This window comes from Acomys russatus, chromosome 4 (assembly GCF_903995435.1).
Source record: "Acomys russatus chromosome 4, mAcoRus1.1, whole genome shotgun sequence".
NCBI lineage: Eukaryota > Metazoa > Chordata > Mammalia > Rodentia > Muridae > Acomys > Acomys russatus.
In genome coordinates, this window is record NC_067140.1 from 43,589,574 (window position 1) to 43,608,600 (window position 19,027).

The window sequence follows — 19,027 nt, forward strand, 5'->3', positions numbered from 1 at the left end:
TTTAAGAAAGTTGGAGATATAACCTCATATTTTTAGCACAAAGAGACAAAAGTATAAATTGCTTGTGGAGAACTGAGGAGATATATATGTATCATTCTGTCTCGCACTGTTCGGAGAGATGACACAAAGCCTCCCTCAGCATTGTCCGACCTTGTGGGCAAGGTCCCAGTCTTTTCATTCTTTGTGTTCTGTTATCTCCCTCCATCACTGCTTGGAACCTCAGCTCAGTATGGTGTCCCTTACATGCATCCAACAACAGTAAGGTTGTTGTCATTTGTAAATGTTAGTTAACACGTTTCTGTATATTCAACATATACACCCTGTAAGAGGAAAGAGAAATATACATAAGATTTCCTTTCCTGGGCATCTTCAACTTGTTTGTGAATGCAAACACGTTTTCTCATTGTTCTGCCCAAATACTTGGCAGTACAACCCCTCATGGTAGAGAATGCCCGGCAGCAAGAGGAGGTGGTGACTCACAAGGCCACATTGCACCTGCAGTCAGGAAGCAGAGAGTAATAGCACTCATGCTCAGCCTACTTTTTCTTGTGTTCGGTGAGGTGCACATTTAATAGGACTTCCCATCTCACTTAACCGAGTCTAGAAACTCTAGCAAAGACATGGCCAGAGGTTGGGTGATTCAATCTTAACCACCACAATGACCACCCTTCCAGTGACCATGCCAGTGGAAACGTAAGCAAGCGGGCACTGCAGCAGGAGACGCTGGTGAAGTCCCCTCATTATCTGCACTGCTCAGCCTTTCACATTCTCAGCATTAGCCTCCCTGCCATATACTGTTCACTGGGGTCTGACTGGTATATACAGCTAAACCTGCTTCAAGAAAGCTATCCCAAAGGGTATCCAGACCACAAAGGAGAGTCTAGGCTGCCTTCCTGGGAACAAGCTTGTTCCCAATAAAACCAGTGAGGGGGGTTGGGAAAATTGGAAGCTGAAATATTATCTCCCTCCCATTCTTCTCTTTGCTAACTGTGTTTACAAGTCTATGTGGACAAGCATTCGGTTTTGAACATTCAGTTTTATAAATATATATTTCTGGGAAGCCAAAGTTGGCCCCTGTCCTGTGGAAGTAGCTGTCTACAGAACCTTTATGATAAAGGGTTTATGGTTTTTCCTAGTTGCTTACATGCTTTTGAGCATGCCATGTCTGTTCTAGAAAACACAGTGGATGACAGAAGCAAATTTAGTTATCCCTTAGAACCTGATCTTAGTGATGCCATTTTGTTGTTTCCATGAAATAAAATAAAAGTAATCACCTAATGTAAATATACATCTTCCAAATACTTCCAAATACAAAAAGGAAGAGAAAAGCTTTTGTGTGTATTTATTCATTTTGAGGTCTAACTAATTAATCATACCACACATGATTTTTCTGTGCCTTACTAGCTAACGTACCTACCTGTAAGAAAATAAGGCACTCTATGAGTCTCAAAACACGACAATGATTTCTTTTGTATACAACAGTGCAAAAATAATTTAACAGGCAGATGTCAGTCATTGAAGAATTATGTTCGGTTTTTTTTAAATGAATTTTATTTGGCAAAACAAACTAGATGCATTCATACTGGAATCGTTTGCTCTCATTCTCAACACAATTAGCAATGTTTTCTGTCATTTGCACTAAAGCCTGAATGCTATCCTAAATGCTTTGATTTTCACTATCTGCAGGCATGGTCTTTTTAGAGCACTCACATGCTAGCTTCCTACGCAAGTGCTATACTACTTGGAAGGAAGCCCCGTGAGTGTCTCTGACTGCACAGACTTCCAAAGACTGGCAGCTTGTGCCCGACTGACTGTGTGCACAGAGAAAGTGTGTGATGAGAACACAGGGTAGAAGCCGAGGATTGCTGGGGAGCTTAAGTGCCCTCATCACCCTGCACATTAATTATTCTCTATAAATGCTTTGACCTGTCTCTGAACATATACATATGTGCTTTTCTTTTAACAGAAAAAAAGCAAGTGGTGGAAGTTAAAGCAAATTATGCCAGAGTCCGAAGGCAGCATGGCCCCGAAGCAACAGACATTGTGGTGTCACCATCCGTGCAGCTGCTGTCTCTCATGCAGCTACACAATTGACTGTATGTCTTGTGCTGTAGTTTACTCATATAGCTGTGTGTACATTTCATGTGCTCATATCATGTCATGTGACATAACTTCTTATATTTTTGGTTGTGAGCCTAGCCTTTAACAGCTGAGCCATCTCTCCAGCCCATGACATGAATTCTTTAGTCCTTTTAATTTGTACAGTTTCTTGTATTCCCCCCTCAGCATTGAGATTTGGAGCTAGTAGTTGAACATATAGTTGAGCACTGTGCCCCTGAGCTATGCCTCCAGCTCCCTCAATCAGACTCTTTTAAAGGTTACTAGTTTCTATATTTTATGTGATGTAGCTGGATCCCTCAAGTCTGTTCTCAGAAAGGCAACAAAACCAGACAAATAATGCAAGTAAGGTGATCATCTCAGGTGAACTTCCTTTGAGAAAATAAAAGCACAAACTACTAGCTATTGAAAAGTAGCATAGAGGGATCAAGAGACATATTATGTGTGTGTATGTATACAGATAGAACAGTGATCATATAGTGACTCTTTGACCACATAATTTTAAACTTGACTCCAAGTGGCATTTTCTGGATCCACCACTCAGCTTTTTGCTCTTCTGTTAAAATCTCCTTCATACTCAATAAAACTGGAATGGCTGGTAGCTACTGAATACCAGAGAAATCTGTCTCTCTTTTTCTCCAAATTCTCTTTAGTTTTGCCTCTCTCAGGGCATAGTTAGATGTCACTCATGAGAATGAAAGTGGGTGATTACCGCAAATGATTGGTAATAAGCCATAGACTCCATCCTCAACACAAAAATAGAGGAAGGACATAAATGCAGCACTTCAAAGAAAATTCGTGTGAGCAAGTAGGGTTTCGGGGTGTGTCTTAGAAGCCAAATGTCACTGTTACAGGACAGCATCAACTTACTTGTTAATTTGTTCCTTGGAAGAAGAACCAACATTTAAGGAAAACAGATGGCAATGTCAGTGCCAGGCCTGAGTTTGGTTCTGTTGCTGGTGGGATGCTTCAGGGAGCCACCGCTCCTCCCTGTCTTCTATACCACTCAACAGCTCTGCCTGAATGCAAATTGCAGCCTGACTAGGTGTGTACCAAACAGCACAGCCAGGCTCCCACTTCAATCCTTCACTTTAGTGAGATGCAGGAAGGGGATGTATGATTTCTACTAAAGAGAGCTCTTGTTAACCTCTGCAAAAGGCCTAGTGTTTGTTCCCAGTCGGCAAATCGTTGAGCTGCTTGAGTAAACTCCCCCTGCCTGGGACTCCATGCTGGTGACGTCTCATGTGGCAGATGAGCAGCACTTGGCCCGTTTGCAGACATTTGAGCTTGTGATGTTACAGAAGTGATCCACGGCAGCTTTGCGCAGCACAGGAGGCCGTACTCCAAGACTCGCTTACTTTGTTTTTCTTTCATTTTATTTTGCTAGTAAACCTGAAAGAAAACAGAAAAAATGTTAAGGAACTTGTACACAGTTGGACAGTGAACCATCGAGACTCCCACCAACTGGGTCTTCCCTGGCAATGAAATGACTTGATCACAATACCAATAAAGAAAATATTTGTCCTCAAAATTCTGTGAAAACAAATGCATTTCTACAGGTGCTGAAGCACCTCTCGTTTACTGCCAGGAAGAGTTGCTTTTCTATGAAAATGGCATCATTCAACCTAGATCATCAGATGTGCACATTCCTGTGAAGTCTCTGCTGCTGCGTGGAAACACGCCGGAAGCGAAAATTGATAATATCACACACTGTCCTATCAAGCACCAGGAGACATCAGGCAAAAGCCTCAAGTGAACTCCTCTATTGCCAGTAAATGGGTTTTTATATGTAATCTAACAGTCATCAACACATCACATTTGCCAGTGAGGCAGCCACACTTAACTCTGTAGATGACAGCTTGTCTAGGATATCTGTGGCATTCATAGTCAACTCTAACTTAGGCTAAAACAGTCCTAAGTTTTTCTTTATGATTAACTCTCCTCACTGGCTGGAGTTTGACTGGGGAGCAGTTGTTCCACCTCAGTGAGGACTATAATAGGAAAAGGCTATTTCAATTCAGTGAGTTGTCCTAAGCTTTCAATAAACACAACCATTTCCTCTGGGGTTGTGTTTGTCAAATCTGAGTCAATTGCATACATATGTCAGATTTCAGTATTTTTTTAATCACCAGAAAGCCATTTATTAGCAGATACTAAAGCAAAGCCCGCAAGTCTGTATCCTTCTCCAGAAACGTATTCTCGGCCAGGCACCACCCTTGATGTGAGCCACTGACACCTGCACTGGTGATCACCTACTGAACATTTCTGCCAGCCTCTGGTGTTTGTTGCCCGATGAAGCTGCTAATTTCTAAACACATTAACAACATGCGATATGTTTACAAGTTTGACGCACATGTAAGGTTAAATGACTACTTATAACCAAACATTTTACCTGAGTGCTTCTCTGAGCTTTGTGAAACAGACTCTGCAATGCTTCAAGTCACTAAGGTACTGAAGGGTAATAACTATGAAGTTTCATTTTTTCTTGATTGCTCATTATAAGTAAATATTGTGTTACCAACCAACAAAATAGAGCAAAGAAGAAGACAAAGAAGAAGAAGAAGAAGAAGAAGAAGAAGAAGAAGAAGAAGAAGAAGAAGAAGAAGAAGAAGAAGAAGAAAAAGAAGAAGAAGAAGAAGAAGAAGAAGAAGAAGAAGAAGAAGAAGAAGAAGAAGAAAGTTCTTTTTTTTGCACAAAATCCTTTAAAAACTCTATCTGAAAGATGTGAAGGATGCTGTGGCCTTGGTGCTATCCTTCAAGGATAGCCCCAGTGTGCTGAATGTCACTTGGAGATTTGTAGCTCTCCAGTGCAGCAGTTTGGTGGGTAGCATCATTTGGGAGGGTGTGATCAGAGCACACAAACTTGTGTCATCCTAGATATTAACAAAATCAGATGCAAATGTTTTCAATTAAGCAGAATTTGTACCACTGGCCAGCGATACTCAGTTGTGTCCATTAAACCAATGACTCCAGTTTCTTCCTGGCTCTGCACACACTGTCTTCCCTCCAAGGCTAGGTAAGCAGAAACAGAGACCAGCACTTTCATTCTCAACACAATAAACTAGAATTCTGCTTACACAGCATGGTTTGGGGCTGTGAAGAAGCCATAAGCAATTGCAAAGTGAGATGGACACAGCCCACTCCAGACTAAAGCTACTAAAAGCCAGTGGACCTTCCAAGTAAGAGCAGATCCTCAGATAATGTTTTATTATATTTTAATTATTTAATTATCCACAATCAAGCCACAGGATCTTTTAATCCCCCAAGCTTGTAATGTGAATGTTTTATCAATACACTGCCACACTGTACCACATATTAAAATAGAAACATAGGAAGTACTGGTGCTCCTGATGCAACTGAGGGGAGGGGGGAAGAGCAGAGGCCAGAAGTTATATTCATAGGGCAAGTAGAATGGTGATGCTGACTCGAATGTACTATTGTTCATGGTCCATGAAACACTGGACTCTGAAGGGTTTCAAAAGTATACTGACAGCTTAAGGGTAGACAAACAGTCTGGGTAGGCTGCTGGGCCTGTTACTCCCTAGCTAATTGTTCAGCAGAGATGCCAACTTGGAAGCTGATGTACAGGTGTGAGTGTTCAAGACTCTTAAGCCAGGAGCATCAGAGCAGTCATTACACCTGGCCAGCCCGTCCAATCTTCAGGGCCACCACTGGTGGCTGCAGCTTTGAAGAAAAGAGTCTGAAGGAAGGAATCAGCTGGGACTTCCAGGTTAGTGACCCCCACACACAGAGTATGAGACCTGAATCATATGTTGGGGGATGGTCTGATGTATTTTGATGCTAATTACTGTTTACTGTCTCTGTGACTTACCTTGTGTTTAATAAAAAGCCATCCCACCTGGGCAAGGCAGGAGATAGGTGGGGCTAGCAGAGAGAGAAAGGCATTCTGGGAAGAAGACCGTCAGGATGACAAAGGAAAGAGACCAGAAGTGAAGGGAGGAAGGCCGCCATGAGTTAGATGGAGGAGGAGCACATGGCGGCATGTGGATGGAGAATCCAGGCCAGATGAAGAACATTAGCAAGTATTTGGGATTATGGATGGGAGGTAACTTGATAGAAGTTATTAGAAGCAGATGGCATGGGATTGAGACAGGGATCCCATACCTGCCCCACTATGGGAGGTAGTTTAGAGGATTGATATCTGCCCTGCCCCAGGTTAACTAAGGCTATTTTAAAATATAACAAGTGTCTGGGTCTTGATTGATCGCTAGCCGGGCCTACAGATAATACAGATAATTTAAAAAACAATAATCATATCTGTTTTCTTTCTGTCACTCTGTCCTCCCTCCTCTACTCTTCCTTGTCTTTAGTCTTTTCTGAGAAACTTCAAGTCTGATTTCTCATTAAAAAATTAATGAATCCAGCCAAGGAGGTAGCTTAATTGGTAAAGAGTTTTTGCCCCCAAAGCATGAGGCCCTGAGAACTGGATCCCTAGAACCCATGTAAGAAGGCTGGGTATGAACTGCACAATGATGACCATGGCAAGATCTCCCTATAGGTGCAAACTCCGTGGCCTGCTCAGCAGGAGGGAACTCTTACTCGGCCCTGGAAACCTAGGCCCACTACCCAGGGCTAGTGAGATCATGCGCCTAAGAGGAGAAACTACTCCTCTTCACTAAATCAGCACCAGTCCTAACTGCATTTGTTCTAAATACTAATGCACACGGATAAATGTAGCCCTCGTGCCCCCATCAAAGAAACTTCTCTCTCTAATAGACAGAAACCATTACAGAAAACCACAATTGTTTAAGTCCAGAGAACAAGGGGTCAATGGCCAACCATTAAATTATGTATATACAAGCAACAGTAAATGGAGGACTCATCAGGTTGTATTTATGTATTTACATGTACATGGACACACATGTATTTATGTATGCGTGCATACATGTATATGTAATCATATATTTTATATATATAATCAAACAAAAGGAGGCTATTACTTTGAGAGTGAGGAAAGTGAGTGGGGGAAATAATTTAATATTTTAATTAAAACAAAAAATTTAAGCTGGTGATGGGGGTACACAGTTGTAATCCCAGTGCTGGAGACCGGGAGATAGAGCTTCCTGGCCAACTGGGCTGGCCTAACTGGTGAGTTCTAGGACAATGAGAGATATTCCCTCAAAACGAGGTGGACAACACCCAGTTGGTGTCCTCTGGCTCTCTACATGTACGTGTGCACACATGCATGTGCACACAAATGAGCAGATCAATAAACATCCTTCACAGTACAATATGTGGCTCGATACGGCATGCTTCCCTAATAGTCTTCTCATATTTTACTGTACACAGGAAGTACATGGGAAGGTTGATTGAAATGCAGATTCCTAGGCCTCATGGTAGAACACTTATGACCCCTGTTCCTGCATGGGGCATTTTACCCAGCACCTGGGAAGCACTGGAAGCAGTCGCTGTAGTTGGAAAACTTTCACCAGGAGTTCAGGGCTTGTCAAGGACAGTACTGTTGACAGGCAGCTTGTGGCCCATGCCAGAAGTCCCAGTTTGAAGAACACTCTCCAGTCCCTGCTGAACTCCTCAGTGTGTGTGTGTGTGTGTGTGTGTGTGTGTGTGTGTGTGTGTGTGTGTGTATTGGGCCTAATTGTCCTTGTGTATGCTCATTACCATTTCCTTAAGAAATGATGGAAATAGCCTTTCTTTTTTCCAAGGTGGGTTATTGAGACAAAGTCTGTCACTATAGCACAGGCTGGCCCAGACAGCTCATGAATTCATAGCAATCCTCCTGCCTCAGCCTCAAAAGTGCTGGGATTGCAAGTGTTCATGGCTATGCCCGTATTTAAATGGTTTGGGTCAGAACTAAACACCTAGAGATTGGGACTAGATATTGGGAGGATACACAGGGATTCTGCGGTACAGAAGCTTCTCATATTGATTAAGCAGCACCTAACAATCTCACTGAGGAGCCACATATCAGGGCTTCTGTTCGGCTTAGGAAATGAGTCTACAACAGAGGCAGATTTCCACCTACACCTGCTTGCAACTTTTATTATGAATAAAATGAGGCTCCTAGGTTCTTATGGCTGAAAGTATTTACTTTCAGTATCTTCGGGCCACTGTTGTCAGTCACTAGGATGAAGCTAAACGTGCTGTAACTCACCACTGCACACGCTGTGCCCCTAGCCTCTCTCCTCTTTCCTTTAAGAATTGAGAATTCCATACACGCGTAATGTATTTTGATCAAGTCCACTCTTCTTCCCCTCCCCTTCAATTCCTACCCCTATTCATACCATCACTATCCTTCCCCCCAAATTCATGTATTCTCTTATTCCCCATATTCTTCTCTCTCCTCCTCCTCTTCTTTGTCATTGTTGTCATCATCATCTACGAAGTTCATTTTTTTTTTTTATTGCTGCCAGTGTATACATGGATATAAAGCCACCTGTCAGAGCATGGGTAGCCTCTGGTAGGCCCCATCTTGGAGGAAAATGGACTTCCCTCTCAGCAGGCTCCAGCTGTTAACAGTTCCTCAGTTAGGATGGAGGCTTTGTGGCCCCCTGCTCTGACCATGCTGGGACTTTGTCTGCCTTGGTCTGGCATAGGTCTTGTGAATGAAGTTACAGTTACTGTCAGTTCTTACATGCAACTACCCTGTTGTGTACAGAAAACACTGTTGCATTATAGTTGTCCACTGCCTCTGGCTGTTACAGTCTTTCTGCCTGCACCTCTGTGTGATCCCTCAGCCTTGAAATGAGGGGGTGTGATATAGGGGTACCCTTTATGGCTAAACACTCCATAGTCTCTTACTCACTGCACATTAAGTTGACCAGTTGTAGGTCTCTCTTTGTGATAATCTCCATCTACTAGAAACAGAAGCCCGTCTGACCAGGGTGGAGTGATCTGCTCTTCTGTGGGTATAACATTAAGTCTTTAGAAATCAATTTAATTCTGTGTCCATTTCTTTATCAAAGTACTAGCTGGGCTTATCTTTCTAAAATGAAAATCATACATGTCACTTTCTTACTCTATGTCCTTCAGTAGCTTTGTGTCCTCAAACTGAAGCACAAAGTCCTCCCATGGACACGCCAGGCCTTGCAGATGATGTGCCCCTAAGTCAGTAATCATGGCTTCGTTCCTTTGCTCACATCCCAATCTCCTCACTCTTGCCTACCTGGCATGCTCTCCTCTCTTTCTCCATCCCTGTGGACATTCTTTTCCTGCAGCTTGCTCAGGACATCTTTCTTCACCAATCCTCGGACATGGCAGTGATGGGGACTCCTTTCACATGGTAGATATAGGTTTCCTCCATGATCTACAAACCACTTTACAGAAAGGCCAGGCTTATTCAGATTTGTATTCCTAGGACCTTGATATTCCTTATAACATAGAATGAAAATTCATTGAGTGAATGTGAGATTTACGGTAACTTTTTGACTACAAAGCTTTTCATACTACTTTTTTTTAAATGAAGCACTGGCATGTCTGGCTATTAAGGTGGGTAATATATTGAATGAAAATTTAGCTTTCCATGCAACTTTCTTTATGCATGCGTTATCACACCAACCCATAGAAGATCACGTTATCATAATAAAACAGGTCAACACTTGTTGATAAGACACTGTAGACTGACTATGTTTCCTCGAAGGCAAACCAAACAAACATTGTTTATGATCTCTTCTTTACCAACTGTGCCATTCAAACCACTCCTGATACAGGCCTGATGGGATGGAAGACACGCTGCTCCCGTCAGAGCCCACGTGGAGTCTCTTCCCCAGGCAGCCTGGCTTAGAGGGGAAGATGTGTCACTCCCTTTCACAAGCGTGATGATTTGTGGCTGAGACGGGAGAAGCTGCTCTCTGAACCACATGCCCCCTGGTGCAGGCAGGCTAAGGGAAGATGAACGGCAATGTAAGACAGACATCTGAATGTTTCGTATTAAATTAGTCCCACAGAGCACCCAGAATTCTCATTCCATAAATCACTAGGTAACATAAACTCGCTCCCAGGTTAGATTGCTGTGACTTTGGCCTGCGGTGTCATAGATAATCTGAGAACAGTTAAGCGTTTGTCTGAAATAGTAATCATTTCAGCATATTTACTCAGTGGTGCTGAGTGACCCAGACTGATCTCTGTGGCTAGAAACAGCATGTAAATGGGAACCAGCCAATTGAGGAGAGTTCAAAAAAAAAAAAAAAAAAAGAGTCACGATTCCCCAAGTGCTTGGTCTGCTCTGAAACTGCCATGCATCTCTTCAGAAGGTACGGCCCAAACGAGCTGACATGAGGGAGCCCCAGTGTGTCCCATCCCTTCTGTAAATTGCAGTCATGGTGTCATTTTTTTTTTAAACCCATCCTCACCTGTCTTGCTCTACAAATCATAGACTGAGAAAGGAGTTGATTGTGCCAACACACATATTTCTTCAATGGCCAAGGTTAATTCTGAGATGAGTTCCCATGGTCTTGGATTTATTGTGATTCTCCCATTTCTGAGCTGACATTTGTTGCTATCTGGGACACTTCATAAACTGAAAGAAACACTGATCTGGGCTTCAAGAGACCATCCAACTTGATACTCACTAGCTGAGGGTCTGTCTGCGATGCTGCTGCCCCTCTTAATTAAATCTAGGTTTAAAAGTCTTATTCTGACATGGTGGTAAGATGCAGAGGGTGGTGGGAGTGGGGTGGCGGGGAAGGAATAAGAGTTGAGGCAGCAGTAATTCTAAGCGGTCCCTTTATAGAAGCCCAGCCTAAATGTGCATAGAGCCACAAGAAGAACACATGACTTGGCTCTGTGCAAGCCAAGGGCTAGACGTGGCTTTAGTAAGAAAAGGAATCCTGTACCAAGGTTCATGCTTGAATTCTGTAACACAACACCCAAGGCTGAGTAATTAATAAAGGACAGTTGGGACGCCCAGGGATACGATGAAGCCATCAGTACCTGGGTCAGAGGTTTTCACTTTGCCCTCACATGACATAAGCCAGGGAAATAAGATAGCATAGCCCTTCACCCCAAGCAGTTCTTGTCACTGCACTGAGCTGGTTATGCCAATAGAGGGCCTATGACCTAACTGCTCCCCCGAAGTCCCACCTCCTCATTCTCTTGGGGATTAAGTTTCCAGCACATAAATTGTGTATGACATACTCAAGTCACAACACAAGTTAAGCCACCTTGTCAATGTGTTCTCTCACAAGTCTAAAAACCAGACATCCAAGGGCAAGATATAGGCAAGGATAATTCCCTCTGAGGAATAAGAAAAGAAAGAGTCTCCCCTGGCTGCTCAGGGAGAAAGCCGGGCTTTGGTCTTATGATCTGACTGTTTGTGGCTTCTCTCCAAATGTGTGTGTTGAAACCAGATCATCAGTGTGATTCTATTAAGTGGTTGGACCTTTAGAGTTTATACCCCTTCTGGATGAGATTAGTGGCCTTATCAAAGAAGTCCCAGAGAGTGAGTGGCCTTCCCCTTGCACACTGTGAGGACAGAACGAGATGAAACCATCTGTGAGCCAGCATGCAAGCCCCAACCAGGCGAATTCTACTGTCAATGTGAACTGACCTCCTCCCTTCCAGAAGTTTGAGAAAGAAGAATCCGTGGCTTATAAGCTGCCTGATCTAAAGCATTCTGTTATATCACTGAAATAAACTAAAGCAACTAATAAACTAAATGTTGCCATTCCTTGTTTCTTAAAATATCACCTGAATTGTTCTTGTCTCTATTTTGAATGGCAGGATCTGATTGGTCCCACTTTGGTAAGGACAGTGATTGTGCTGGCGCTCAGTGTCCCAGCACACTCTAGTGTCCCACACTAATTACACTACTAATTACACTTCACGAATTACATTGGCAGGGGTCCCATTTCCAAGTCAGGTGACCTGACTTGCCAGAGGGTCAGGCCTTCAGCATGTGGATTCTGAGGGGACACAATTTAACCCACAGTAGTAACAAAGGTTCCGTGTCTCCCTCACAAGCACTATGCCAGAGCAAAGTGCCCACTCCTAAGTGCCACAGCCTTTCCTGGTGGCCTCTCTCTCTTTTTAAGGCTTTTATGTCTTTCTTGTTCCTCATTAACACCAAAGTCTGATATTAATGGAAAAACCATTTTTGAAAAACCTATTATCCTATGAGGTAAACTGAATGCACTGAACTGTAAAAGGAAGACTTATCGATCAATTTCAGTCAAACCTTGCTTGTCTGACACTTTGCAGCCAAGGAATGTGTTTTTATTGCATGGCCAGATAGTTCAGGTTTCCGGTCAGTCATAGAAAAAACCTTTTTTTTTTTTTTTTTTTTTTATATATATATATATATAACATTGACAAAATTTTATCACAGAGCTATGAAAACAAAATTAGATTTCATAACTCATGTCAGGCCTGGAAGCTGTTGCCCCTATAAATTTTACAAACCTTATAAGCTTTAGTGTTCCTTTCTACTCTGATAAGATTTTTAAATAGCAACTTTAACTGAACTTCATGTATATATGCATGTATATAAATAAACATATATGTGTTTCTGTGTGCGTGCATATATAGAGATATATATTTTGTTCCCTCTTTATCTTACAGGGAAGAAAGCTGTGTCTGTCTTCTTCTGGGCAGAAACTGATTGAGAGGCCAATTACTTAGACAAATGTACTTCTAGAAAGGAAAGCTGCCATTTATCTAAAAGTTTTAATCTTAAAGTTTACCATCAAATTAAATGGATTTTTTTGTAGCAATATTTTGTAGAATCAACAACATTGACAGATCAGCCACAGCATATCCATACATTCAGACTAAGACAGGTCATAATTAAGAGAAAATTAAATGCCACAGAAATTTTGCATTTGGGTGAAGTCCTACATACATCCCTATGCTTTTCAGTCTGTAGAGGTAACTGTTGGGAAACCAAAAACATACATACTAAATGAGTCCTTTGTCTTCCTAACCAGAGCGTAAGCAAGGAGAAAGCCTGAACTTTTCATTTTATGTACTCAGGCTGAGGTTCTACCCAGACAGTCTTCTTGCCAAGACCTCAGCTGCATCCTTGTGCACTGGAAAGATGGTTCTAGTACCTTCTACCCTTGAGCTGAGCCTCACACTGAAATAACTGATGGAAATAGAGATGATCCATCTGCTCAGCAACTACAATCCTGGGTCCAGTTAAATGATCACCACAGCCTTTCGGCTTCTCAGAGGAACCAATTCTCAGAACTGTGCGAACACAATGAAGAATCACAGAATAAGCTAAATGCGTTATATTCTTTTTTTTTTTTTTTGTCTTTATTTATTTATTTTTTATTAATTTATTCTTGTTACATCTCAATGTTTATCCCATCCCTTGTATCCTCCCATTCCTCCCCCCACCCATTTTCCCATTATTCCCCTCCCCTATGACTGTTCCTGAGGGGGATCACCTCCCCCTATATATTCTCATAGGGTATCAAGTCTCTTCTTGGCTACCTGCTGTCCTTCCTCTGAGTGCCACCAGGTCTCCCCCTCCAGGGGACATGGTCAAATGTGAGGCACCAGAGTACGTGAGAAAGTCATATCACACTCTCCACTCAACTGTGGAGAATATTCTGACCATTGGCTAGATCTGGGAAGGGGTTTAAAGTTTACCTCCTGTATTGTCCTTGGCTGGTGCCTTAGTTTGAGCGGGACCCCTGGGCCCAAATCTGCCTATCATATTGTTCTACTTGTAGGTTTCTAGGACCCTCTGTATCCTTTTATTTTGCTATTCTCTCATGCGTCTCTCATTTAGAGTCCCAATAGGATGCCTTCCCCTCTGTCCCTGTGTTATATTCTTAAAACAGATCTTTACTGATTATATACTTTGCTTTCAAGTACAAAGTCTGAGGAAATTTGGGGGGCGGGAGTTATGTGAAATCTCTTACAAATGGTTGAGCAGCATTTAAAACAGCAACAGACTATTGAAGAGAAGGTTTCAATGCATTTGGGTTCATACACTCCTTTAAGATCTTTGAAAAGCCACAATCTCAGGAAATGCATTTGCAGAAACTTATTATTTTTTTAAAATACAGTTTCACAGGGTTCAAGGAACCACCTGAGAGACACTGGAAAACTTTCCAAGTACAGAGATCCTGATAGAGAAGAAAAGGCTTCTGATTTTCATATTCTTTGATGTCTGAGACAAGTAAGTGCTGTACCTCTCAAATGGCAGATTCCCTGATACACTCCAGATGGGGCAAACACCAACTCAACAGTTAGTTATGTATTGTCTTGTTATATCCAGAATCGGTCACAACCCATCATGGTGTTTTAGCATCTTTGGGTTCAATGTTTTCTCTGTTTGAGGTAAGCTGGCCTGGATGTCAGCTGCATTGTTAAGCTGACCTGGATGTCAGCTGCATTGCCAGCAAGCAGTCAGATGATGGGAAGGGGAGCTTTGAGAAATAGGGAAGCTGAAAATGCTATGGATGTTCAACTTGTTAGGAAAACCATGCTTAGAAAGGAGAAGACAAGGAACTGTTATACTTTCTGGGTAATTCAGAAAAGTTTACAGACTTATGAAACAGCATGGCTGCACTCTGTAACCTATTCCACCAGGAAAAGAACATTACAGTGCCTTAGTAAAATAACAATTATTCCACCCACCTCTTCAGCATGGTTTAAGGTTAGTTGCCTTTCTAAGGAATGGTCCCTTGGCCTGGTGAATGATGAGACCACACTAGGTTTCCAGCATGCCAGAGACTTCATTCTATTGATCAGGAGGACATGATTTTCCCTTGGTGAGCCATTATTGCTGCTCAGTTATTCACGTATCATAATTGGGGGCTTTCTTTTATTTACATGCGTAGCCTAAGACTTCTCGCTGCTACCACATGGCTGTGGGTAGAGTAGGTATAAATTACCTGACACATTATTTGGGAAGGTGGAGCCCTGTGACTCTCAACAGTAAAGGGAAATGTATTCTGTCTACCCTAAGGCAGAGGAAATTTGCATTGCTTAGCTCACATCCATGAAAGCCATTTGGCATGCCAGCACTACTCCAAGTGCTAAGGCTGTAATAGTATATAGTCCTGGGCCAAACATACTCTTAGCTTCCTTGGACATTCCTATCTTAGGTAAAGCATAAGTTCAATTACAAGAGCAGCTAATAACTAGCTAAGTGGCATAGTTAGAGATGTCTGTCCAAGGTTCATGTGTTAAAGGTCCACTCTCCATTCTGTGGAGCTATTGGAAAGTGAAGGAAGCTTTAAGATTCATGTCTTAAAGAAGCCCTAGTGGGAGGAAATTACAACATGGGTCTCTGAAAGTAAGTACTGGGATCCTGTCTCCTTCTTGCCTTTGGTTCCTGGCCTCCTTGAGTAAGCTGTCTTCCTCCCCTGTGTCCTCTTCACCTGGTTCTGCCTCTCCAAGGCCCCAGAACAACTCAGTCAGTTAGCCACAGGCCCAACCCTCTGCAGCAATGATCCAAACTAAACTTCCATCCTTTTAAACTAATTTGTCATGGTGATAGAAAAATCAACACAGAAAATCAGTCCCAGAACTGGGGCTGTTGATGTGACTTCACATGACATTGTGGTCAGGAAGACATTTTAATTGATTTGTGGCAAGAATCCAGAAAACTTTGAAGAAGCAGATCACAGGAGGGGACAATGAGTGACTCTAGGAAAAGGACAAATGCCTAAGATGCTGATAGGAATATTTACAAGCATGATTAAGCCCATGGAATTACAGGTAGAAGTAAGAATTATATCGGGAACCAGGTTATAGGTAATGTCTGCATGTTGCTCACGCCCTAGCTTAATGCTGACATGCTAGTTTATCTGGTGAGGAAAATTTCAATACGGCACAGCATCAGGATATGTCATAGATCTGGCTTCTTTTAGGAGATTTGCTACAAGAACTGAGAGGAAAATGTAGAGTAGAAACATATAAGTTAACAAGCAGGATGCATAATGTACCAGCCAAAGAGAATGTGTTGCTTAAAAAGACTGACACAATTCAAAAGGTATCTGAAAACTCATCAGGATTTCCTTTCTTCCTTCCTTCCTTCCTTCCTTCCTTCCTTCCTTCCTTCCTTCCTTCCTTTCTTATTTAATTTATCTAATTTATTTAATCACTTTATAGCCTAATCCCACCTCTCCCTCCTCTCCTCTCACTCCCACCCTCATGTCCCTCCCCCATCTTCCCTCTCCTCCTCAGAGAAGGGGAGCCCCCGCCCGTGGGTACCGACCCATCCTAGTACATCAAGTCACAGCAGGGCTAGGCTCATTATTTCCCACTGAGGCCAGAGAAGGTAGCCCAACTAGGGGAAAGAGATCCAAAAGAAATCAACAGAGTAAGAGGCAGCCCCTGCTCTAATTGTTAGGGAACCCACATGTTGACCAAGCTGCACGTATGTGTAGGGGGCATAGGTCCCGGCCGTGCACGTTCTTTGGTTGGTGGTCAATCTCTGTGAACTCCTATGGACCTACGTTAGTTGACTCTGCAGGTTTTCTTGTAGTCTCCTTGACCCCTCAGGCTCCCTCAATCCTTTCTCTCACTCTTCCACAAAGCTCCCCCAACTCGGCCTATCTTTTGGCTCTGGGTCTCTGCATCTGTTTCTATCAGCTGCTGGATGAAGCCTCTCAGACGACAGTTATGCTAGGCTCTTGTCTACAAGCATAGCAGAATATTGTTATGAATTTCACACTTCCAGGACACAGGCTCAAAGATAACCAAGTATTAGCCTTTCCTTTGATAAAGGAACTCCAGGGGATTCTGCTCCCACAGAGTTCTCCAGGGATTGGTTCCCAGAGGATGCTCAAGCTGCAATTTGAATGAGTTTGGTACCTCTCATGCCCCCAGATATTGTCCACATGCTGGTTAGGCAGGCATGTCGAATGCCAGTGCTATATGTTCATCCAGCTCCTCCCAAGATTTCAAAAGAAAACCCAGGCCAAAACATGTGTAGAGGGGCTAGCATCCCACTTGCAGTTCCTGAGAGGGCACTGAGAGTGAAGCCAAGGAATTTTACAGAGATCCCTGGAAGTCAGAGAGGCCAGGAATGTGAGATGCCTGCTGAAGGGAGCTGCATGTGATGGGCAGAGCTTGTCTGAGGATACAGCCATGTGGGCTGCAACTGTCAAGGCCCTGGGAGCCCAAATTTCACCATCATGTGGCACAATATCAGACATGAAAACTTGGATTTTTTTCCCTTTGAGGGATATTGTTCTTGCTTTAATCTAATATTTTCCTTTAATACTTCTTTTTTTTTTCTTTTGCATTGGCATGTTTGTCCTGTGCCAGTACACATAGGAAAAGTATAATTTGCTCTTTTTTTATGCTTCCAAACTGTCTTTGTGTTGAGTCCCAGAGACTTTGGAATTACATTTTTGGGAAATGCTGGAACTGTTAAAAATTAGGCAAGTCTTAAAAATGGCCTAAACATATTTAAGATGATATGACTTGCTAGCGATAAAGTGCTATATTTTGAATCTGGAGTATATCCCAAAGGCTCATGTGCTCAAGTCTTGGCCACCATCATGTTGTATTATTAAAGGGTGACAGATCCTTCAAGAGGTAGAGACTAGAAGGAAATTAGGTCATTGGATGCCCTTGAAAATAATATTAATCTTGGGCATAAAAATAAAAAACAGTATATATGTATACATACATGTATACAGATACATATATTCATCTCTCTTTTTCACCCATCAGGAGGTTTACACTCTGCCGTACAGTGCACTACCTGCCATAATATTCTTCCTTTATACTAAGGAGCCGAGCAACTATAGACTGACTGACATCTAGGAAACTGGAATCCCAAGTAAATCCTCCTTCCATTTCAGGCAATCTTCCTGTATATTTTATCATAACACAGAACACTGACCAACACAGCAAGAAAACAGATATAATAAAAAAAATTGCTGTGGAGAAAAAAAACCCAAAAATCCTGGGTGACAAGCTAGGAAGGACATATTAATATTTACATGCTGAGTTGGCAATACAGTGTTTGTGAAGTGACCACCAAACAGCTGTATCACCAGCTGCAGACACTGAGAGCTGTTTGCTCCCTTGAAAATACTTTTTTAGACTAGGACTGGGACAAGATGGCTTTGGGATGCTCATCTGTCCTTTCTATGTTGCGAATGTGGACTGGCCAACAATCTGTGGCTCAGCAGAAAACTTTCAAACTCTAGATGACCTGGATCCAGGTGGGATAACATGTAACAGATGTTGAGATGTCAGCAAACACTTATCCGAGTTCAACCTTTCTTACACATTCACAAGATCACCCTCATCATCACCTATGCCACCCTTGCTATTATCACCAAGGTTGTCAGCTTTTAGTTCTGATAAAAATGAGCCATTGATTACTATCTACTTGTCGGACTTTAGGCTGGTTGCATGGGTACACTGACTTATTTTATCCTCTCAATCATCATCATTAACACCACCACCACCATCATCATCACCAGCAGCAGCAGCAGCAGCAACAACAACAATAACAACCACAGCTCCTTTTTGCAGATTTGGAACCTATAGTGATTTGAATAAAAATGGCCCCCATAGGCCCATAGAGAACAGTACTATTAGAAGCTATGTCCTTGTTGGAGGAAATATGTGGGCTTTGAGGTTTCAAGTGCTCAAGCCAGACCCAGTGTCTCTCCTTTCTTGCTGCCTGTGGATCCAGGTGCAGAATTCTCAGCTCATCCTCCAGCACCATGTCTGCCTGCACACCACCATGCTTGCCTGCCTGACGATAATGGACTAACCCTCTACATTGTAAGCCAGCCCCAGTTGTATATTTTCCTTTATAAGAACTGCCATGGTCATGGTGTCTCTTCACTACAATAGAAACCCTAACTAAGTCAGAACCGAAGTCTCTTGGCAAAGATGGGGCAGAATGAATTCTGATGCTAAAAGCACGGATGCTAAACTCCTGGGCTAACTAAGCGTTGTCCGTTTGTTCATCTGGAAGTGTTTGCTTATTGAACATCTGGGAAGT

The 19,027-nt window shown here is 42.6% G+C and overlaps 1 protein-coding gene across 1 annotated transcript in view; it reads left to right on the plus strand.

The window, feature by feature from the left end:
• Dcdc1 (doublecortin domain containing 1) overlaps nt 1-2,239 on the plus strand; it is a 364,522-nt gene extending 362,283 nt beyond the window's left edge. The window contains 1 exon segment of the mRNA XM_051144875.1: nt 1,967-2,239. Within this exon segment, the coding sequence (XP_051000832.1) occupies nt 1,967-2,094 (128 nt within the window). The 3' untranslated portion in view covers nt 2,095-2,239.
• Nucleotides 2,240-19,027: the final 16,788 nt, after the last annotated feature.